Source organism: Ruditapes philippinarum, unplaced genomic scaffold (assembly GCF_026571515.1).
Source record: "Ruditapes philippinarum isolate M1 unplaced genomic scaffold, ASM2657151v2 ctg3083_1_1_1_1, whole genome shotgun sequence".
Classification (NCBI taxonomy): domain Eukaryota; kingdom Metazoa; phylum Mollusca; class Bivalvia; order Venerida; family Veneridae; genus Ruditapes; species Ruditapes philippinarum.
This window is the reverse complement of record NW_026866180.1, coordinates 187,834-212,009: the sequence shown is the minus strand read 5'-3', so window position 1 is coordinate 212,009 and position 24,176 is coordinate 187,834. Positions and strand designations below refer to the sequence as shown.

The window sequence follows — 24,176 nt, the reverse complement described above, 5'->3', positions numbered from 1 at the left end:
ATAAGTGTTTTTGATCTACAGAAATTGTTCTTTATAATTTTATTAGATTTGTAAATGACTTACTATGAAAGGACAGTTCAATATTTGCTTTTATTTTTGGTGTGAAGTTTACATACAATGCCTCAGCTTTCCGGTACTTCTCGAGCAATTTTTGTCGTGTCTGTTGATGCTCCTTGAAGGCACTAGCAAGATCAGGGGGTTCCCACTGAAGTTAATGAAATATTGAATTATTGAATAGACAAGTCTGTAACACATTTTGGTCAACCTAACTGTAGTATGCAAGTCTACAATATAGATTAAGCCACGCCTTTAATATCAAATATCGTTATTGTTACTGTATGAAAGTTTATTCGCAGATATGATGTGTGTGTGAGTTTATACTTGGATGCAACACACACAATACATATATGTTTTATTGATATAGTTGTGTTACATACATTAATTTGTCCATACGCTCTTGCAAATGAAGCTTGAATTTATGTCTGCAATCAACAACATCGAATTAACTATGTTTGACGAGCTTAAAACTATTTTAATTTGTTTTGTTTGCTGCTGCTCCAATTTGTTGTGTTTTTGTTTCTATAAGATTTTAATAAATTATGATTTATGTTCCTTATCTACTATTTGCCTATTCTCTTGAAGTTTCGTATTAATTTTTCAGGTACCATGTCTGTTTATACATGTCTCCTGGGTGTTCAAAACAGTTTAATTTTCTTATCAACATTCTTTTCCTTTACTTCTGCATTTTGTTTGTTGTGTTTATTGTATACATGGTATTTGCTTTGTCGGTTTATGTCCTGCAGATTTAATGAATATGAATGGACATTAGATAAAATGTATTGTATTTTATCTAAAGTTTTCAAATGAAGCATTTTATAAGGTGTACTTTTGGCTGCGTACAAAGTGACTGAAATATCATTAGAATCATAAAAATAAATAAGACAGCTATTTAACGGAAGCATTGATAGCAAAGTTACAGCCGAAAGAACATTGTGAATATTACTAGTATAATAAAGATTTTTTATGGGGCGTAAAAAACATTTAGGTTCAAGTCAATAAAGTGTGAGGCGCAATGAGAACGAGTCTGCAGCATTTTCAAATTTTGCCGTTTTGGGTGGATTTTGTTATTAATATTTTGTTTTTCTGTATCTTTGTGATTCCATTTATCGCAATTTGATACATCTGATTATGTATATAAAGATTAATTAAGAAATCATACATCAAACACAGCGGTTTTATCGCTAAATAAAATCACTGTTTTGAGTTCGGATGCAAGGAATTATATAATAATGTGCATCCGAACGATAAACTGTGATTTGACTAAGCGATAACGATATTGTAACGAAAGCTTGAATCACTCTCGGTCTAATTTCTTGAACTAATATTGGAGGGAAAAAAATTTTTTGGTCCTAGAAAAGCTTAAATTCACAGTTAAACGTTTAAAGAACAAAAACTTACTGACCATACAAGGAATCGGCATCGGCTATAACTTTATTCTGTCATATGACACACGCGAACAATTATCAACAACAAATTCAATCAATAAGGCAAATATCTATGAAAAAAGTGATCATAATTCGGCATCTTATCTCCTACGTAGTGGTTATAATGTCCTACTTATGAATTACATAGTTTTAATTTGTTTTTTAATATCTTAGAAAATATATATTTATAGAACATTATGAATTATCACCAGGTCGATTCCGTGCGAAATTTCAACAGATGACGCAAATCCATTCTTATTCATTTATTTACAAAATTAATAAAGAGCAAAAAGTAAAAAGACTACACAAGGACCAGACATGTCGATTATCTGTAAAACTTTAATCAACAATCTCACGGTAAATGTTGTTACACCCTCATTTATTCAAGTTTAGGTTTTAAAATACTAGATCTTAATATATGAATGTAGCTCGAGTTAAATTTTAAAGCTTTCTTAACATTTAATAATAAAAACTTATTTTTTCCTACAAATAAAGATGCTAAGGAACGGTCTAGCCATTGTGCATTTCTGAACATTTATTACTTACTATGTCCATATTTTTTCATAGAGGCAGAACAACATCGTTCGATACTGAAACGTTCTTACAAGATTTTAGACATTTACCTCAATCAATTTCTCGATAGTGTATCCTTATGTAACGGTTTACATTCAAAGGAGTACACTAAGGTACAAAATATGCAAAGGACAAAATACAAATATAGCCAGCTTTGAGAAAAAGGCGGAAATATGCTTTTCATTTTACACTATCAAAATAAACATAAAAAAAACAAAGTGAGCATCAAATCAGAATAGTTGCATCCAGAACTTCATTATATTGTTAAAAAGCTCTTATTATTAGAAATACCGTCGTGTCAAATTATCAATGGTGTCAGTTTTAGGTCTTCTGATTCATGTAATTTGAATAATCATTTTTGTTGTTGTTGTGGCAATTGCTCCGAGGTAAGTGATGACACTTAATAAGCGACGTCGTGAAAAAACACCTTTTACTTATTCAAAAACAAACAATAAAACATGATGAAAGTACATTGTCGGAAGTTCCCTTATATTCTAAACAAAAATAGATTATTATGTCATCTAAGCCAACTTTAGATTTTACTCCTGACACACCAACTTTACCTATTTTGCTACAGCGCTTAGTTGTCTGAAAACTAACAGTGATAAAGCTTCAGCACATTTTATATTAAAACTCCTAGTAAAACATGATTGACTTACAATGTCGGACTTTTCCTCTTTCTTGTGACTCATCCAGAATTTGATCAGTTTTTCCTCTATGTCTTTCTTTTGTCCAAGTCCTGACACATCTACAACCCAAGATTTTGCTAGAGCACTTAGCTGTCGCAAACTTAACAGTGATATATCCTCGGCACATTGTATATGAGGAATCTCTTGAGAACCCTGTTTCGTCACTTGTTTTCCCGCCATTTTCTTATGTTGAGTAGCTAAATTATTAATGATATTCAAAATAGAAAACATTGGATGTTTTGAATTAAAAGTTTTATAAGCATGTCATAGCGTGTAATCACATTGTATATTCGGTAGGCAGCTATGTTACAGAACAATTTGTTTTTAAGATATCTATTTAAGTTCAATTGTAACGAAAGCCTGAATCACTTTTGGGTCCAATTCTTGGAACTAATTTTAATAGAAAAACATAATGTTCTTGGTCCTGGTTAAACTTAAGTTGAATCGCGGTCATCTTAACCTTTTGGCCACCGTCAGTGATCTTAACTGGATATTCATTGACATAGTTTCTCTCTTTTCCATTAAAGCTTTTTAAACTCAGGTTGTTCTGTATGGATATATACATAATTTATGACAAGCATACTTCTCAATGGGCATGTACATACAATTAATGGCAATACAATTGACTGTGACCACCTGGAAACTCACCCTAATAACCTCTAACCCCATCAAGAATTACTCTAAAACAACGCCCCCTAATACTCAACATACAACCAACCAAATGCCCATACCCTACCTCAGAAAATTACTCCAATCTTCTTTATCCCAATTTCCAAACCATCACCCCAAATATCTACAAATCACAGAGCCAAGATACTGACACTTTCACCTCAGTTACCCGACACCATCACCGCAATACCCCACACCGCCATCCTAATTCCCACACAACACATCCGTACGCTACACTACCTTCCAACTACCCCGAATAAACCATAAAAATAACATTAGGATCATTTATCCTGATTTTGATATATTTTTTATTGCGCTATACATCGTCAGTAAGACGTTTTAAAACATGTATGTACTGTATACAGGTTCATAATTCAACATATTACCATACAAAACAACGCTATAATTTACCTTATATATATATATTGTTTTGTTTTTTTATTTGAGACTTTTATAATGATTTCCAAAGTTGAATGGTGCCCATGTCCTAATTATATCTCGACACCCTGAAATTCTTTATTTTGTTCAAGCGATCGAAAAGGAGATTCTGTCTCTTTATGATTTAAAGTACATATTTCTTTGTGTTTGTACTGTCCAGGGAATGTACTTAAATCAAACTGAGACTGCAACATTTTCAATTATGCCGTGTTTTGGCGTATCTACTTTGAAAGAATACAATCAATTGCTAGAAATAATTATAACATACTAAGTCACAAATAATAACCGTAATAAAAAATGTATACATTAGGACCTCCGTGAACAGAGGAACATACGAGGTTCATAAATCAGTAAAGCTGAAAGTCAACATATGACCTTTTTCTATGTCGGTTTTCTATGTCAAGTTAACCTTGTTACCCTGAACCTCTGGGATTTGTTTAACTTTCATGTTTGTTACTGTCTATTATTTTACAAGGGATTTAATGTAAGCCAGCCAACTGCACAGTGTCTGGCCAGACTGCACAGGCACCCAGGCTAGCCTGGCTCTTTACTGTGGGCAAAAAGAAAAAAAGAATCCCCGAAGGGGCAAAGGATTATCACCTTTAACTTCAGCAGGTCCTTGCTTAGATACTATATTATTGTTAGTAAATATACTTAAAGATAACCAAATGACATATTTTAAGAAAGAATATAAATAAAATATTTACCTGGTGCATTTTAAACTATCCATTGTTTTATATAGCACTGTCCCGGCTAATATAGATAAATAATTTTTAATAAAAAATTTTAAAACATGGATTAAACGAATTTGTCTTTTAATTGCGTTAAAAGATTTGTCAAGTGGTTAAAAAGCGGAAGTTCTGAGTTTTACGGATCAAATATTTCATTATTGTTCAAGACAGCGTAAATATTTTTAATAAACCAGTTATTGTTATCATGAATTAACTGGTATGCTCCACCGCACGCATATTTGTAACACAGCAGTCTAGGACGAATGATATTCAAGATACAACACTTAGGTATTGGCATCGGCGATAAATTTCACGGTGAAATAGGTGCAATGACCCGGGCTCGAACTCGCGTGGAATCCGGGATTCCAACGTATATACACGTCATGACTTTCCTACTGGGTTGTACAGTTGCAGTCGGGTGAAATTAGCAATAAATCACAAAATGCGTAAATAATGACACACGTGATTATATAACTGTAGCTTAACACTGATCCAGATGTATGACTTGTTACTTTGGGGTTGTAAATCTGCAGTTTAAAATGTGTTTTATCATGTTTATTGGGTTTCATAGTTTCTTTTCATATTTTTTTGTCTTTTATCTTGTTTTTATTAATTATTATTTTACCGTTATTTACTTTTTCTCCTTCTTCTTCTTCTCCATTGTTCTCCCTCTTTTTCTTCTTCTTCTTCTTCTTCTTCTTGTTATTCCTCCTTTCTTGCTATTATTATTATTATTATAACTGCGCATGTAATAAAACAATAAATAGGACATTTGTTAAACACCGAAATATAAATGTGTGTATATCAAGTTGGTAAACAACACATTTTATTATTTTATGTCGTCAATATGCATTGAATATGGTAATTAAACAAATTAACAGTAGGTCTCAGAGACTTTAGACTGTCTTCGGCTGAAAAAATATACTGCTACGAAGTCCCCTAAGAACGCCGAAAAACCGCAAAATTAACTATATTGCAGGCTCGGTCTGATTGAACCTGTTCTTGGAAGGTAGTGGTAGCCTAGCACTAGTATTTATTTCAATAAAGCATTTATTTGACAATATTTCAATATAACGCTACTTAATTTGAGCAACTAACAAGAGAAATTTGGTTAAACTTGAAATTCAAGTATGGATATATATTGTTGTCTGGCTTGAAAAGGTCACGTTAAACTTTTGATGGTCACTGCCGTATGAATATATCTGCGGGTGTTTCAAAATCCATAATTAAATACCATGCTCATGTGGAAGATAGATTGCATTTACAATTGATATACATGATTAGACTTCATCAAACTGTTTATGCAACAATTTCAATTCCTCAATTTTTATTAGGTTGGTTTGTCCGTTTAATGAATTTTAAAGAATAATAGATAAGTTCACAATTCCAAAATTTGGTTCTATAAAAATATTTAAAAAAATAGGTTACACAAAAAGATGAACGCATATCTTGATTCAATGTGATTTATGCATAAAATAACGCATCCACACGAAAACAAAACTGTGTATTAAGACAATCTGTTAAATGAGCATTAGATACAAAATGAAGTATTTTAAACACTTTACAATTATAGGTTTGATTTCTAAATTCAATAGTGATTTAAAAACTCTTCTGCGACAAGGGATTAGCCAGCCTGGTTTTTATGGCGATATGATTTACAAACTTCGTAAGATTTTGGGTCATGGTAATTTTTCCTGCTGTTTTACTAAAATCATTAAACGTTTTATTAAAAAGAGGTTATGACCCTACTATCTTAAGACATACTGCATGTTTAGTGTTCAACCCTTTTACAGTTGGACACTACGCTTTCCTCTTTTGATTGCATCTGACTGACCAAGTGGGAGACTCTATGATGGATAGTTCGTAAAGCCCTTTGAGACTGAATTTTTTCTTAATGTTCGTCTTCTGCCTTGCTTCGTCGGGCCCTTGTAGGTGATTTTCTTGTTGCTCTGTCTTCCTTTAGGACATTGAGTACTTTTGTTATGGTCATTGGGTTTTACTTTTATATGTTTCTACATGATCATTTTAGTGTTTTACTTATTTAACCTTTTGTAACCATGACAACTGTTAGAATTTCACTTGGCGGGGATTCATTTTATTTACACTGTCTTGTTTATAGGAACATGGTGGGGCTAAGAGCGAGGTTTGGTGCACCATTAACCGGTTTAAACTCCCCAGCAGTCATTATTATGCTGCTGACCGTTCCAAGGCGGCGCCCCACTGTGTTCCTCAGATGTATGTCTATGTTGTTTCATACTGTTTTGGTGACACTTTTGCTTGTGTCCTTGTTGTTTTTCTCGTCTACGGTAAGTATCTTTTCCCATTGCCTCTATATTTTATTTTTTTTGATTAACCCCCCCCCCTTCCCCCGGTCTCCTGTCCCCTTCCCCTTGTGGGCCTATTATTATTTTCTTTGAATTCCTAATCAGTTACAAATTATTTATCATTTAATGGTTAACCTGTCCGTGCTCTGTCTTTGCCGTGTCCTGTTTTTGTTTGGGGTTCGCCTGGGCTCCTTGCCATTGGTTCTTGTTGCTGGGTCATATGGGGGTTGCGTTCATTGAACGCCGCCTTTCCTTGTTGATCTTGTTTATCATATTGAGTGTTTAAGGTAAAACCATTTGTCAATAAAACATAATGTAAAACAAAAAAATGAATGAACATTGAATGTAACAGTCTCTATATGAGACAAAGTTCCATTCTTCTATTTCTTGAAAGACATAAAGGTGTAACTTTGATCTCCTCAATCATTTAATTTTTTCACATTTGTTATAATAAAAATGCTTAACATTGAGTGATATGTTCAAAGAATAATATGATATAATACGTTATTTAAAAAATAAATAGAAATGTTGATGATTGTACACTTCTGTTGTTCGATTGATTCTATATGTTAGTCTTAACAGTTGTCTAAATGACACAAAAACAGTCTTCCTTGTTATTTCAAGCATTTCAAGCATTGAATAGAATAATTTTTGAAAATATACAAGGGCTTGTTTCTGAATTCAATTAACAGCTTTCAGAAACACTTTATAGCATATCATGACAGTAGTTCAATTCAGTGTAATTACTTAAGACTTTTTCAGCTGGCATAAAAAAAGTTGTGTAAAATAGAAAAAAACAGAATCATTAAAGAAAGTTCATCAAAACAAAATTAAAAATGTTGCAGGCTCGGTTTGCCTGTTCATGGTCGGTACTGGAAAGTGCAAGTTACCGTCCACGCACCCTAGCACCAGCTTAAGCAGAATTCAACATTTAACACGAAAAGTGTGAAATTTTGAATTTAGAAACATCCGCAGAAAGTCTATATGCTTTGTTAAAGGTTGTTCTTCAGAAACTGTTTCAAAGTGTTTCCAAACTCATTTGCACTTGGCCTCTTTTCAGGATCAGAAGCCCATCCCCTTTTTAATACATCAGTAAGCATTTCTGGCGGACGTGTTGGTGAACTCAACGGTGGCCGCCAACCATCTGTCCTTGCAATCTGAGATTTGAGTACTTCCATTGCATTTTCATCGTTACCAAACCCGAGTAAACCTTCAGTGATTTCGTCTGCTATATCCTTCCCAAACCACATTTCCCAGAATATGAGAGATAAACTGTAAATGTCAATCTTGTTTGTTTGTATTTCACTGGACAGAAGAACTTTCCTGCCATTAAGCAATAAGCCGAGGAAACCAAATCTGCATTATACAAAGGATCGTGTTTATTTGGTGACCATTAATCTTTATTTATAACATTTCCCTTTCTCTAACGTAAATAATTTCAAGATTGGAACAATGAAAAACGTTGCTTTCTTTGGTTTGATTTTGGGTTGTTTCTTTGGAGTTTTTTAAAGTTTTGTTTCTTTCAAAATGATAAATGCCACCATTGAATTAATTAAAGTAGTGTAGCATTGATATTACTCAAAACATTTTGAAGCATGTAAATTCTTCATTTTCTAATAGTATTTCGAGATAACAAATAGCACACTTATGTTAAGATATTCATGCAGATAAATAAAAACCTCGCTTTTTGAGTTTCAAACTCTTAACGATATAGTGCATAAAGCCGATGCAATCAAATAGTTGGCAAGTTCAAAAATTAAAACTAAACCCTGACTCAAACTACGAGTAGGTAGTATGTATTTACCAGAACGTTTTTTAGTTTTATGTCTCTGTGCGTGTATCTTTGTCCATGAATGTAGTCCAGGCCAGTACAAATCTGGGTGGCGTGGTCAATCATATACTTGGCTGCTTCAGCAAATCGTGGGTGGTCACTGTAGGCAACCAGGAATCATGCTCTCATTTCTTTCGCTTCCTATGATTTATTAATTAATTTTATTTTGTTTTGCATGTTTTATATGATTTTTTTATAAATAGTTAAATGGATAAAAACTTGTACATACAAAACAGTATTTTGCAACCAATGAACTTCCAGCCTTTGAAACATTTGAAGTTCCAAAAAGATTCATTAGTGTCCATTCTTTACAATTTAGCCTCGTTTAAATTTCTATGCAACATAACCCAATCAGCCCCCCAAATAGAACTTTTTCCTATCGGAAAACAAAAACCCATATCAAATTTTTTACCCACATTTCCTTATAGTTTCTTTAAATTTTATTTTCCAATTAAATTTATCTATTTAATACCCTTTTTTTTTCCTTTTTCTGAAAAAACTATTATCAATTTTTATTGTAGAGGGGGTAAAAAAATTTAAAAAATGAAAAAAAGGTAAAAATTTATTATTGGGGAATTTTTTTAATTTTTAACACGTTCAAAGCGCAAGCCCTTTCGTTTTAATACATTTTATTTGTTCTCATCCAATTAATGTTAGTATTGAACTCATGAATGTACATGTATAATACCTTCATATTTCAAACCTTATTTGAACTTGGAAGAATAGTATTTGCGTGTACAATTGGTAGCAGTCTTTCTTTCGTTGCATCAAAAAATTCTAAACTTATGAAAATGCTTTACACTGAGTCCCTATAAGACTTGTTGAACTGATTCAATGCTGAAAATATTGTTAATAAAAATCAATTTACAACCAGTATAGATTTGTTTTTAAGGTTTTCAGACATAACTCCAGCACCTTAATCCACTGTAAACCTTTTACTTGTTTTAATGTACGATGCACCGTAGTACCGGACAATATTAGCATGTTTCAAATCCCTGAAATTATCAAAAAAATAATTATTTTGTATCTTAACTGAATATGTCTGATTGAAATACATAACAAAAGTAAATAATCGTTTAATGTAATTTCGAGGTATTAAATGTCAAGTTTAATATATAAAAATGATATTTGGTAACTTCTATTTCGATATCAGACATACGTGTGTATATCAAACATACAACAATATCACCCATTGCAGTTTTGACATTAATGTATTTGACTGTCACATTTCGCTACATTTGACGAGTACAGGACGTTTTAACTGTAAAAGCATAGAATATGATTTCACCTCATGATTCTATCCTCGGTGAGGAATTGTGTGACATTGGACTGGTCGACTACGTCAGTGGCAACCTAAAATAAAACATTTAAAATCCTTTTTTATTTCTCTATATCTTAACATAACAATTACTTTAATTGTAATAGCTGTTAGGCCAATAATAAGAGAAGTATATAAATGGTGTAAAAGAATATACTGAAAATTGTGATGGACCAAGCAGCTTGGAATTTATCAATAGAAAAAGGAAAAATATACATCATCTTAAACAAATGGTATCATTTATCGGTAAGCCGCACCCATGTCCGCCGTCAGTGCCCTTGTACGTTGACCTGCAGGATGCCTTTGCTGTGGTCACTTATTGTTAGATTTTGTCGGACTGCGGTTTGCAAACATTGCTATGCTTTGTTGATCTTTGTTATATTCTACAAGTAACAAAATAAAGTATTGCCACATACACACCTTTATTGCAACTGGTCTATTTTTTCGCGTAAGTTTTGACTTGTACACTTTGGTAAAACTTCCGCTACCAAGCTCCTTTTTATCGTTCCATTCTAACTCTGATAATTCAAAGTCAAACTTCATGATGTCGTTTATAAAGAAGATATCGAGTTGGCCAAGAAGCTCAGCACTTTCATTGACTAATTCAGGGAGTTTCTCCTTCACACAATCGTCTTCTTCAATGTTAGTCCCGGTTAAAGTTTCTATAAGCTGCTGATCCGCCCTTTTAATAAGAAAAATATTTACGAATTTTTTAATACAATTATAAGTACTTATTTTCTTCCATAAAATTTAAAGAATTGTTTTTTTTAAATAAATTTTTTAACCCTTTCAAAAGAAAATGTTCGAAAAATAAAAAGTTTATAAATAAACAAAGAAAAATTTTTTTTTGGAAAGGTTTTGGGTTTAAAAATCTTTTCCCAAAAACCCCATTTATTTTTTTTTGGGAAATTAAAAAAAATTTAAAGTCTTTAAGGTTTTTAACTACAACATACAGTAATATTTTTATAGTAAAATTTAAAAACCCTTTAATTTTTAAATCAAATTAAAAAATTACTGAATTTTGTTCAAAAATTTTACCTTTTTTGTTGTTTTTTAAATATAAAATTTAACTGTAATGTCATTTCAAATGTTTTAGAACAAAGCCCTTTATGACTTATTATTTACATTATAATTATATATACATTGTACATGCTTAATGAGTAGGTACTAACATTGTTTTTATTACTAACCAATGTAAATCATTAAGCATGTATTATATAACATCACGGCGCCTTGACCACTTAACCATTATAGTATTTATCTTATTTAAATTAAGTTTTTGATAATTTAGATCTTAATAATAATATGCTCATCTTTATATTACCTCATTTCAACAATTTTCTCTACTAACCTTAACAAATTCAGAAATTCCTTTTGCCGCTTCATCAATTTCTTTAAAATAACGGTCAAAGAATTTTCTCAGTTTCCCGCCAAATTCTTTGTGTGACAGTATTGTTTCTATACTTAGAACAGCCGCTTCTGACATTTTCCTTGCCTTTGTTGTGTGATTAAAATCTCTGATACAAATGATTCAAATGTATATTTAATTGTGCAAATAGCACATATTGGGTTGTTTCAAGGACTGTTCCAAACTCAATGATAATTTAGGCTAACAATATGTAACGAGTTAGTTATCATGCTGGTTACCTCATGTGACTATTTTACAACGTTTATAATGAACATTTTTACAAGACGATATTTGTTAATGCTCTCGTTTTAACTATACTCTTGAACAGAATATCTTTAGATAAAGTGCCATGTGACAATTAGACAAAATGCAGGACGAACATTGCACATGTAGCCATGCATCTAAAAGCCAATTGTGAAGTTCGTTTTTTAAATTTATATTATTGCTTGGAATTTCTTCAAGTAAAGTGTTAAAGCTACTACAAAGCATTTTGTCATCGGCTCAATCAATTTTACATTTTGAAGGGGTGTACATAACCAGTTGGTTAAGGTCTTTGGCTTTTGACCGGTTGCCCTTGAATCTTACATGTGATGAAGCTATGCAGCTAGCTTACGGAACGTCGGTGGTTCCACTCAGGTGCCCAATCGTGCATGAACTCAAGTATGGAGGGGCACCTGAGTTTCTCCACCGATATAGCTGGAAAGTCGCCAAATAATCTGTAAAATTATCAGTTTGGCATACAACCTAACAAAAATTCGACGTTATGTTAAGTATTTACAAAGAGTAAAAAAAAAACTGAATGAAACGGTCATTTTTATAGATTTTTTTGTCGTGCATTTTGACCTAAAATGTGTGTGCCTGAATGTGTACTATATACAGTAGGCTTCATTTTCAATGTTTTTAAACAGCATAGAGAAAAGCATATATATTTTTTCAAAGTATATTGCTTACCTGAATATTCTTCTGGCATTTCTCATATATGTGTCTAGCATTCCAAGGCAACTGACAGCGCAACCCAGTGTTGAATATGTTTTTTCTACTTTTGTCTTCTTTCTTGGAAACAAGGCTTTTACAGGAACTTTACACATTACCTTACACATATTGCCACCCCGGCTTCTGACAAAATATTCTGTAATAGATGAAAAGCATTTTTGAAACCTCAGTAATATTTGCTATGTCCAACGTTGGCACCAGTAGAATTTCATGTATTTCATTTTAGTACAATTATGTGGCTCACTATTGTTGTGAATTGTAAGTAGCGGGCAGTAACACATATCGTTTGATATCTGCTTTGCGAGCAATATGCAATTTACCTTCTAGTTCTTTCACTTGGCTATCAATCAATCCGAGTTCTGTTTTGAAAACTTCAATGATTTCGTTGTCTAGGACACGGAGAATGTTGTTCTGTCTTAACCAGTTATCAAGCTCGCGTGATATTCTTTCTGATATCTTCACAGCAGCGGCATCCGCAACGATATTCCACCTTCTCTCAATCCTGGGACACTCATTAGTGTCTTCCCAATTACATATTCTACACAGTAAATTAAAATGTAATAACTGTTCCATTTCATACAATTATTTAAGAAATATTTGGGTTATGTATGACTTAAATGTAATATTAGACCATTTCCACTTAGACCGACATAATATGACTTGAAAACGTCATAAGAGGACGATACCAACCATGTATGTAGGCCTATCAGAAAATAATAGGCCTATCAGAAAAAGTGCATTTATTTTGTTTATTAACTGCCAGGGTCAATACATGAAGTCAGTTTTATTTCAACATATTCTTTCTTTTTTTACCCGAATCTCATATTAAACTGATAATTGAAGTTAATTGTTAATTGGAGCAGTGTGGCCTTGTAATTTTCAACACAGATGAATCGAGCAACTCATAATTCAATATATAGACCAGTATTGTTTACTTGTTCGAAGCCAGCTACAAGCTTACTCTACGGTAGAAGCTTAAAATAAATTTAATGAACAATAGTTGGCTATTTTTAGTTACAATATTTTTAACATTACTATGCTTTTGACCCGCCCTTAATTTCCAATGTTTTTACAGCTTTTGCAATTTACCTGTCTAAAAGGGCTCTTTTTTCCCCAGTACGTTTGAAGGGTTCTTTTGGAAATTTTCCTTTTTATTTTTTTCTCCCTTTTTTCCCAAAAGCTTCGAAATTTCGCCATTTTTTTGCAAAAATATTATTTTTTTAAATTTTATTTCCCCAAGGGAAATATACAAAAATTTTTACTTTTTAAAAGAAATCATTTTTAAAAAGCAATGCTTTTTTAGGGTCTTATTTTAAAAAAAAGAATGCTTTTCGGGGAATTTAAAAACAAAAAAATTTTTCTTTTGCAAAATTGGGGAAAACAGCGTATTGAATGCGCTTGACAGATAATTTAATAAATATTTAGATAAAAGGTTTGTAAATGTATTTCATTTCGCAAAGGAATCCGATATATCGTTTTCTTATAAATTATACAAACATTTTACAACAATAAGTTGCGACAAAGTTTTAATCAGGCGGTATCATACTAATCACCTGTAGATCTTCCACGCGTTTACGGACGTCCTCGAAATATATGTCTAGTTCCTCACTTGTCATCTCCTTATGTACGCTTGTCACGCGAAGGAGGTACAATGATCGTGATAGGAATGAGGAAAGCCACCTTTGACGGAAAAAAAAGAAGGAATTGTTAAAGTGATACATGATTAGTGTAAAACTATTTTTTCACCATTTTGCCGGCATTTTCCTTTATTATTATATAATAAATGGTACATTTTAGGACCACTTTGTTTAATAGCAAATCTTCATTTCAAAAACAAAATTTCCGTGATAAAATTAAATATGCTTTGATTGAATATGTTTTTATAAATGATATACATATGAGATTTTTAAACTTTATATGCTCAATACTTAGATAAAGGTGACTTGATAATGTATTACATCTTGAAATGACTTTGTATTTTACCAGTAATTTGACACTAATACTTGTCTGAAACTACTGGATACAAGCTGGGACACCTTCAACAGGAGAATCTTGTGCTCTTCTAATTTTGTTTCGTACTTCATTTGGAATTCTGTCGACTGAAAGAAATATGCATCTTAGATTTAAAGTTTGTTTGTTCTTTATTTTTGTTTCAGAGATATACGATATAATTGAATTAGTACATCATGTGTGAAAACATCAAGGGTTTTTGCAAATTATATCAGTTATGGAGTTATGCCGAACAACCCTTGAAATTGTTTCGCATTACATTATCATTAATGAAATGGTTAATGTCAGTCGAATTTAGTGATGAAGAATTAAATGCCTAGTTATAACTCAGTACACCTGTTGCCTTTGAAGCCGGCCATCAAAATTACCGTCTCCTAAATTTAAAAAATTAAAACAACTTGAAACAATTACAATGCTGTCGGCAAATGAGAAGGAACTACTTCCTATCGCTCGCGAAGAATCCTCTAGTGCTTAGTAGTGCTAAGATGCTGTCAAACATTGATGGCTCTGACTGAAGCGATGTGAGACAATTCTAATAATTCTGTGAGGAACACAAAAATACATGTTAACATGTTAATTTAATCGTACTTTCTTTCGAATAAATGTAGACGAATAGACACTTAATTGTGAGTTCACACCAACGATAACGATACCAACTATGGTTTATTCAAATGAATACTTTTACCTTTTTCACAGACATGTACTGTATCTGCGTTTGTTGTGTCCCAGGATACACCTGATTCAGTTTGTAAAAGATATCTTCTTGCACGTCAGCGCGGTCTCCTTCGGGTACATGCTCCCATTTATTGCCGATGAAAAGGGACGCTTCAGGGCTGAAATCTTCGCTGCTATTGACAACAGTTTTCAACAATTTGCCGAGCTGTAAATTAAAATGTACACGTCAATTAATATTAATATTCATCATAATATGTTATATTTGCTGTTGCTTTTAAAACAGTGTTCTATTTTCTGTTGCTTTTAAAACAGTGTTATATGCAAGAAAAATTTCGTTTGAAATAATCCATTTTCAGTAAACTTACAATAAATAAGTAAATAAATAATGTTAATCTTACAATATCGAGCAGGAAAGTACCAAGAAACAAGACAAAACAAAGAATTTAATTGGTACATTTGAAAGTTAACAAACCCTGCTTTGTTGAAATCCATAAGCAGCGTTCGTGTTGATGACGTAAATAAGGCCGAACGCTCTCGAGAAGTATGTTTGTAATTGTTGATCGATATTACCCCCACCTTCTATACATGGGGTGTCTACAATCACCAAGCCTTTCTTAAAATCAAATTAATACAACTTTGTCAAGAAACTCTCGATTAAAGTTAAGATATAACAAAAATACTTGTAATTATAATATATCATAATATATCATTGATGTATCCGTGATTTACATATATAACTAATCCGTCTGACACAAATGATGACAAAATTAACGCACTTTTTCAAGATATTCTTATAAAACATTGAGTGATATTAAATATATAATAAAATGTTCCGTCACGTGTCACTTTTGAATATCTGCAAGTTAACAGTACGTACATTATTACATCTAGTTACTTACACTGAGTGTTTTGAATGGGTAAAACACCTCGCATCGGTCGTAAGGGTTGTCGTCCAATAGGTCATACTCCGCAACACAGTCCTTGAATTCCTGAATTCCATCCAGACTCTCTGTAACATAAATGTCAAAATATCAATCAAACTTAATTATTCATTACATTTAAATACAAGAATCGCTCTTGATTTGATTTGTTTTGACTTGGTTATAAAATTCTGACATTTTCACTATTAAAATTTTCATAAAAACATCATTGATTCGCTTAACAGAGATGAAAAAATAATTTCGTCTTATTTTATAAAAAGGTTTATGTCTATACATTTCTGACACTTAGTAAGTTGAAAAACATGTCGATCTATTAATATTTCTAACATAATGATTGGGATATTGGTGGTTTGTTTATAAATGTTACACAATTAATATATATGTATAAAAACGTGTATGTTTGCAAGTTACTCAGGCTTATAATCTTTGGTTGCAGTTTTCGTTCTCTATCGTCGTTATTTAACATCTGTTGTTTGTAGTAGAAAACAGCATCCTTCTTCTCACTGCTCCGTATTTCTAGAATAGTGTTGGTACACTTTAGTGAATTGACTGGGAATATCTGTGTCTCTAGAATCAAGTTCAGAAGACTTGTTTTACCAGCCCCAATATCTCCAGCTATAACAATCGTACATTCTCCCGACTTAAACGAGTCTTCTCTCTCTTTGATAAGTGTACATACGTCTAAAATAAAGTAATATAAAATAACATTTTTATAAGATAGGTTCAGATAGACTTCTTTTTATTCAGTCATCACATTTAAAATATCTATACATAAATCGAAACTAAAACATATTCGAAACAGACAAAAACACATCTAAGGCTATGTCATATGTGCTTGTGAACTTTAGAAAATGCTTTTATAATTTTGATTGAATAGTGAATGACTTACTTGGATGGGACAGTTCAAGATTTGCTTTTATTTTGTGTGTGAAGTTATTATACAATGCCTCAGCTTTTCGGTACTTTTCGAGCAACGATTGTTTTGTCTTTTGATATTCCGTGAAAGCGCTAGCAAGCTCCAGAGGTTCCCACTTAAATTCATGAAGAATGTTACATTATCTAATGTTCCTATCTGCAAACTTATCATTCATATTAAACTTTCTTCTACAACTCTGTGTGTGAAGACAGTTTTGGATTATTTTCCATTTTCCAATAATTACCAATTTCTTTCGCAGGTGACCGTCTACTTATATTGAGCAATGGACATATATTAATTGACAAAGAACACATGACTGTAGAAAGCAAAGAATGCATAATTCTGGACAGCAAAGAAGTTTTGTCATTTTTGGTGGCCATCTTGAAGTTCTGTACTTTTGCCCGAGCTGTGTTACTTGAGACATAGGTTTAGAAAAACTACAAACAACATGCTTGATAATGACAATGTTTCGTTTTGTGATACAGTAAATTGAAATAAAAACAACCATCTCTTAATGGTATCGGGAATCGTTAATGTTAAACTTAACATCTAAGCATTAAAAACACACGACTTTTAAAGGTTTTTTTTAAATAAATTATTCGTTAAGAAGTCAAATGATTATTCCTGATATTTTATTTTCTAGTCATTAACTAAGTCATGTGAAATATTTTGCATATTTTACCAATAATGATTTTACTTAACAGTTTATGTTCCTGCTATGTTAAATTTGTTATTGAATTGTTGTGAAAATATTTGAATGAAACAAAACTTTACAAAGCATGGATGGGTCCGTCCTTTCATAACATTTTTAATTACGTTCATAACTGGATTCAGAATTCACGTTTTGCCAGAAATATGTGCCAAAACATTTTTTGTAATATAATATAATACGATTTATTGTAAATGCCACGTAAAGATTCACTTAAAGGTAAAACAGGCACATTCAATAATAATTATAGTGATTGTAAAATACATGCTTGATATTGTCTAAAGGTTGTGTGTGTTTGTAGTTGAGTGCATGTATAAAGATCTTTTCTTTTGATAATACTTTTTGATGTAGTAACAATAAGAATTGAACCACATTTTGAAGACCTTGTCTTGATTTATCTTGTGTCTTATAAACGTCACATATGTTTGTCCACAATTCGGGGAAGATGGCAAGGTTTGGTAATATCTAAGTATTTCTTTTTATAGATTACAAAAAAATATTGCATGACAACACTTATTTCTAAGGGCAATAAAGATATTACGTGTAATACTCTTTTTACTGTTCCACATACGCGCAATAAAACATGAATAACTTACAGAGTCGGAGTTTTCCTTTTTCCTGTTACTTGTCCAGAATGTGATCAATCTATCCTCTATGTCTTTCTTTTCTTCAAATCCTGACATATCCACATTCCAGCATTTTGCTAGAGTACTTAGTTGTGGAATATATAACAGTGATATATCCTCAGCACATTGTATATTGGGGATATCTTTAGAATCCTGTTTCGTCATTTGTTTCCCCGCCATTTCTGATGTTGTTTATAAAGCACCTTAATTACCTATAAAAGCCAAAAACAGATGAATTGATTACTTGATGCTTTTGCATTTGCAGTATCTATTTTCATGCAATATTATGTTAATTACGGTGGGAGTTTTGGTGTCAGCTATGTTATAGGAAAACTTAACTTAAACATATTTATTTTAGTGCGATTGTTATGAAAGCTGGTTAATTTGAATCACTCTCGGGTACAATTCCTGGAACTGATCGGTTTCTCTTTATGTCTAACATTTTGAAGAAATATTTAATAATCTACTTAAGCTTAAACCTTCAATCATCGGTTGAGAGGCAGACATTCAAACCCTCAGGCTAAAGCTCCACCAACGTAATATAATATCTAAACTTCAAAATAACTCTCTATTTTAATAAGCTTCAGCCAGAAAAATATGCAAATAATAACAAGCATACTTTTCATACTTCACAAGAGTGTGAATGTATGTTTCTTTGCTGTTTTTTCTGCCGGGGGGATTTTGTTGGGTTTTTGTTTTGTTTTTGTTTATGTTTTTTGTACTGGTATGGATACTGGTTGCATTCTTTAAACTTTTCTCCGCGGCTTTTCAGTTCAATGTATAACACATAATCTGTCCACAATATAGCGTTTATCTCACATTTCATTTAAACGTCGTGTCTGTCTACATAAACATAACGCGTGCCTGCATATTCAAGATCATGTAACACACTATTCTTATGGTTTTATATCATAAATATGATGCTCAAATTAAGATTTATCAATATTGTAAGTTCCAAAAAGCATTATATAAAGATATTACCGAATTTAACATGTCATGTAAATAAAGGAAGGTAATTAGAAATTTATTTTCTATAAAGTCTAATTCAAATTTTTCAATAAGAAATTAATGCATATATTTTAAAGATAACATATAATGTGGACACATATTTGCAGTACATATTTTACATATTATTTGATGTTTAAACATAATCATATACATACATAACATTTCACGTAAATGTGGTAACAACCTTAAATACAACATAAAGGATATTTAATTTAGACACTAAAATGCAATGGAAAGAAAAGAATTTCAAAATGACACGTAAAATAACATTCTTATTATTTGAATACATTTGTTTCACATATATTTTACAGGTTTATACCTGGAAATGCAGTTCAAAAATTGTTTCACTAAATCCTTTTAATCTTCTTAGATGACACACTTAAAAATAAAACTGACGGGTTTAAATGTCCGGAAACCAAATCTTCCATAACATTTGTAAAGGAATATATACATGTTAACTTCCTGATTAAAAAAAGTCTGAACTGGATTTTGAATGGTTACAAAGGTAATTCTTGCAAGTTGTACCGTCAATTTATTGATTCAAACAGTAACTATTATATTGTAGACATAGAGTGTAGCTTTTCTATACTGTATTTATCAAACGTGTTTAAAAAAAGTATAAAATGACTTTTACTTGCGCTTTGGGTTTTTTGTGTGAAGCTATGGTAAACTTAAATTTCGTCACGCTTTGACTTTTCTATAAAATCAATTAAATGTTGTTTTGAGGTTGAACCGAAAAAACTATGCACAAACAGCTTAAATTTATAAATACATGTACCAATTTTCGCTTAAAATCCAAGTTCAATTTGTCCAGTGTTTGCACTAGTTGATCTTTTCTCATTCATTATGTTTAATCGTTTTATTTCCTAATATTCCAAAACATTAACTTTGAATAAGAAACGTTCGAATGATTCCTTTTGCACTTCCTTAATATATATTATATATTTAGCAATAGTCTTATAAGTTTTTATTATATAATCCACAACAAAGATATGCAAACCAATACTTTATGTACATTATCTGTCAGTGCGTATTGATTTCACGGCGTCGTATAGAATTTCATGAGTGTACTTTGATAGCCATGATGAGTAAGAAAAGAAGATGATAATAAACGTATTGCATTTTTTATATTTAGCTATTTGAAAACATTTAAATAATATATATAGTTTCGTTATTATAATTTCATATATTAAATAGTAAGGACACACTCTGCATCAGATTTATTTTATCAAATGTAAATTTAAACGTTGTTTTTTTTGTTTTTTTACAACATGGTCTATGTATCAACACTTATGTAATAAAATATTTGACAGTCTCATCCCTCTTGCACATATTGTTCTTTACACTGTATAAACAGTAAATGGAAAATATACCATCTCATTTTTCTTTACTGGCTACAAGTATTAGTCTTATGTTTCCTTTTAAAAACAAAAATGAAGTGCTTTTGTTATGTATGTTGTTGCTCTTCCTCCAATGGCGTTTGTTTTATTTAGATATATCAGTCCCCGGTTTTCTATCAAAGTTGACACAGCAATTGCAAATATATTGGCGCTGTTTGTCTACATATGAGAGATTTGAGGTACTGCGATACTGGTTTATTCATGTGTATATAGATTAAAAGTTTACGTAGTTATATATTAATCAACAGTATCCATTTACAAATACAGACATTATCACAACAATTTTCTCAGTTTCAATTCTAGTCGTCATGTTGTCAGACTAATGTTATTCCTATTGAGTTTGAGACAAAAGTATTAGTGAGGATGCCAATAATTGAAATGATATTGTGTTTTGAAAAAGAAGTTCCTATTTTATAGCCAAAACGCCAAAGGTTGGTTTGATTGAGGCTGATCATGAAAGATAGAGGTAAAGGCACTTTATGCTATTCAGAAAAATCGAATTTACAAGCGTAAAATATGGAAACTGTCATAATTATATCAATTATAAATATTACAATAATGCATATAGGCTAAAAGTTTGGATTTCCAGTCACTTTTCATTGATTTGCTGAGCATTGGTCTATTCTGTCGTAAATATTAATATATGTTCATGTTCACTTTACCAATATTACACTACAATGTGCTATCAATTATGGATGTATATTGGTTCCTGCCTCGAAAGCGTCACAATTTATTTTCAGTGGTCACTGCGATATAATTCTATCTGCGGATGATTAAAATTCTATTTCAACACCATGCTCAACTATAAAAATGTTAAGTCCTAAGCCGGTGTGAGGAGATTTGGATGACAGTGCCATACAACATTAGACTCTGTTAAACCGTATGTGCACTAATTTCTATTTCTTCAATCCTTTTTTCAATGGTTTGTCTGTTTAAATGATAACTTGCAAAAACTAGTTCACAATAAGTATTCATAAAAATTGGTTCTTATTCTAAATAATAACCATTGCATTGTAAATAAGAAAAGGGGACACACAAAAGATGAACGCATATCTTGATTCAATGTGATTTATTCATAAAATAACTTACCCACACGCAAACAAAACAATATAATTTAACAGTGTATAAACATAGTGTGAATGAGCATCGGGCACAAAATAAAATATGTTTAAACCTTTAAGTTTGAGCATTTTGTGTAAACCCGATAAAACAAAATACAAAACGAATAACAAACTATGAGCATTCGGTTCTTGTAGGGCATAGATAGAAGAAAGCCGTAAAAGTGTAGCTGTCACCTCATAGTTTTTTCTATTTCAACTTTTGCAACGATTATCATAAAACAGATCTTGAACAATGGAGTAATGTATTATGTAATATAAAACAATCATTTCAAATTTAAATGGAAACATTGATGATTATAAACATTTGCTGTTCCGTTGACTAAACGTTTGACTTTACTCTTGACTAAATGAAACAAAAACAAATGTCTTCTTTGTTATTTCAAGCATTAAATAAAATCAAAATTAAAAATATACAAAAGATATTGAATTGTAATGTAAACCAAATGATAATTGATTAATATAATCAATATTAACAGAAAAGAATATTACGAAACAAAACTGTCTTGAAATCTTATCCAACCCGAGGATTAGTAAAAAAAGTAAATATTGAACGATTTATTAGTGTAATTGTATGGATCTGAATTGTGAAATGTTAAAAGAATGTTTTGTCACCACATTCAATTTGTGATGAAAACTAAATTATAAATTTTAATAGAATAATGTTCTTTACTGGTTAATCACTACGCAAATGAACGTTTAAATAATGTGTAAACAATAACTGTAGACAAACTCCTTGAATTTTCACAAATCAAATATGTATTTTTATGTTCACTGATTGTTAAACCGCGAATTTTATACCTAAGCATCAAAAACTTATACATGAATTGATGTCAAAATAATAGATAAACGAAATTGTGTTGATGATTTATGAATTACATTGTGCAATTTGCTTTGTTAAAACCTTTATAGCCTATCATGACATTAGTTCTATTCCTGTATGTAATCATGTAAGTCTTTTTCAGCGGTTCACCTATACGTTTGTATAATTTATATGCTTTTTTAGAGGTTGTTCTTCAGAAAATGTTTCAAAGTGTTTCCAAACTCATTTGCACTTGGCCTCTTTTCAGGATCGGAAGACCATCCCCTTTTCAATACATCAGTAATCATTTCTGGCGGACGTTTAGGTGAACTCAGTGGTGGCCGCCAACCATCTGTCCTTGCAATCTGAGATTTGAGTACTTCCATTGCATTTCCATGGTATCCATACCCGAGTAAACCTTTGTTGATTTCATCAGCTACATCCTTCCCAAACCACATTTCCCAGAATATGAGAGAAAAACTGTAAATGTCAATCTTGTTTGTTTGGATTTCATTCGAAAGCAGCACTTCCGGTGCCATATAAGCCGGGGAACCATCAGCAGTTTTACAAAGCATCTGTGTTACCTTGGTGACGCCTACATCTGTGATCTTGATAACATTTCCCTCTGCCAACTGTAAAATTATCATTAAGAATATATGAAACATATGGAAACTTTTGTATTTATTTTCGAATATTATTTATTACATCACCGAATGAATTGAAATAGCTTAACAGAATTTAACTTTTTGAAGCATGTGAATTCTTAATTTTCTAAAAGGTATTTGTTATTTGAGTATCGGGATAACAAATATCAAACATATATTAAGATAGTAATGCAGATAAATCGAGAACTTGCTGTTTGAGTTTAAAACTATTAAAGATATAGTTCATAAAGCCGATGCGATCAAACATCTGACACGTCCAATGATGATAATCTAAACCCTTGGTCAAACTAAGCAGTATGTATTTACCAGAACGTTTTCTAGTTTCATATCTCTGTGGGTGTATCCTTTCTCATGTATGAAATCCAGGCCAGTACATATCTGGTAGGCGTGGTCAAGCATATACTTGGCTGCCTGAGCAAATCGTGGGTGGTCACTTCCTAGGCAACCAGGAATCATACGCTCATTTCTATCGCTTCCTGAAATTCATTAATTTAATCTACATTACTTATTTACATGTTTTATGTGATAAATTGTAAAATGGATGAACACTTGTAAATAATACAAAAAATATTACTTCACACCTTATAAAATATAACCAATGAAATTTAAGCCTTTGAACCATGTGATATTCCAATAGAATTCATAATTGTCCATTCTTAACAATTTAGGCTCGTTTTCATTTACAGAATCTATATCAAATGCTTATTATATCCCATATAGCATCGATTCCATTTCCAGAGAACAATACATCCATATCGAATACATATCATATCCCATATTACCTATGTCAAAAATGAGAAAGAAAGAAAGAGGTCATTAAACATAATTGAGAACAATACTGATCATAT

At 31.6% G+C, this 24,176-nt stretch overlaps 4 protein-coding genes across 10 annotated transcripts in view; all 4 read right to left on the bottom strand.

The window, feature by feature from the left end:
- Positions 1-10: 10 nt before the first annotated feature.
- Positions 11-4,688, bottom strand: LOC132731587 (uncharacterized). Its single transcript, XM_060717792.1, has 3 exons — positions 4,561-4,688; positions 2,717-2,943; positions 11-205 (listed from the first exon to the last, which is right to left on the bottom strand). Exons 2-3 carry the CDS (start codon positions 2,924-2,926, stop codon positions 32-34), a joined length of 384 nt encoding a protein of 127 aa, XP_060573775.1. The 5' UTR covers positions 2,927-2,943; positions 4,561-4,688; the 3' UTR covers positions 11-31.
- A 4,026-nt stretch (positions 4,689-8,714) lies between these two features.
- LOC132731583 (uncharacterized) overlaps positions 8,715-24,176 on the bottom strand; it is a 30,916-nt gene continuing 15,454 nt past the window's right edge. For 3 of the 4 annotated variants that reach the window (XM_060717785.1, XM_060717787.1, XM_060717786.1), the window contains exons 17-18: positions 23,635-23,804; positions 21,796-23,295 (exon numbers count right to left, since the gene is read on the bottom strand). In XM_060717785.1, the coding sequence (XP_060573768.1) occupies positions 22,864-23,295; positions 23,635-23,804 (602 nt within the window). In that variant the 3' untranslated portion in view covers positions 21,796-22,863. Of the gene's footprint in view, positions 8,881-21,795; positions 23,296-23,634; positions 23,805-24,176 lie in introns of those variants that run through there. The other variant, XM_060717788.1, reaches the window with a different exon arrangement.
- LOC132731586 (uncharacterized) lies at positions 11,301-13,151 on the bottom strand. The gene is made up of 3 exons (XM_060717791.1): positions 12,779-13,151; positions 12,417-12,594; positions 11,301-11,574 (listed from the first exon to the last, which is right to left on the bottom strand). Exons 1-3 carry the CDS (start codon positions 13,029-13,031, stop codon positions 11,388-11,390), a joined length of 618 nt encoding a protein of 205 aa, XP_060573774.1. The 5' UTR covers positions 13,032-13,151; the 3' UTR covers positions 11,301-11,387.
- On the bottom strand, positions 13,955-20,348 carry LOC132731582 (uncharacterized). Of its 4 annotated transcripts, none has more exons than XM_060717781.1 (9): positions 20,122-20,345; positions 18,306-18,547; positions 16,974-17,115; positions 16,496-16,765; positions 16,043-16,152; positions 15,616-15,756; positions 15,154-15,348; positions 14,442-14,557; positions 13,955-14,138 (listed from the first exon to the last, which is right to left on the bottom strand). In XM_060717781.1, exons 2-9 carry the CDS (start codon positions 18,513-18,515, stop codon positions 13,985-13,987), a joined length of 1,338 nt encoding a protein of 445 aa, XP_060573764.1. In that variant the 5' UTR covers positions 18,516-18,547; positions 20,122-20,345; the 3' UTR covers positions 13,955-13,984. The 4 variants fall into 4 exon arrangements, with proteins under 4 accessions (XP_060573764.1, XP_060573765.1, XP_060573766.1 ...); XM_060717782.1 differs by lacking the exon at positions 20,122-20,345 and adding an exon at positions 19,663-19,785 and having other exon boundaries at positions 13,956-14,138; XM_060717783.1 differs by having other exon boundaries at positions 13,980-14,138; positions 14,462-14,557; positions 20,122-20,348.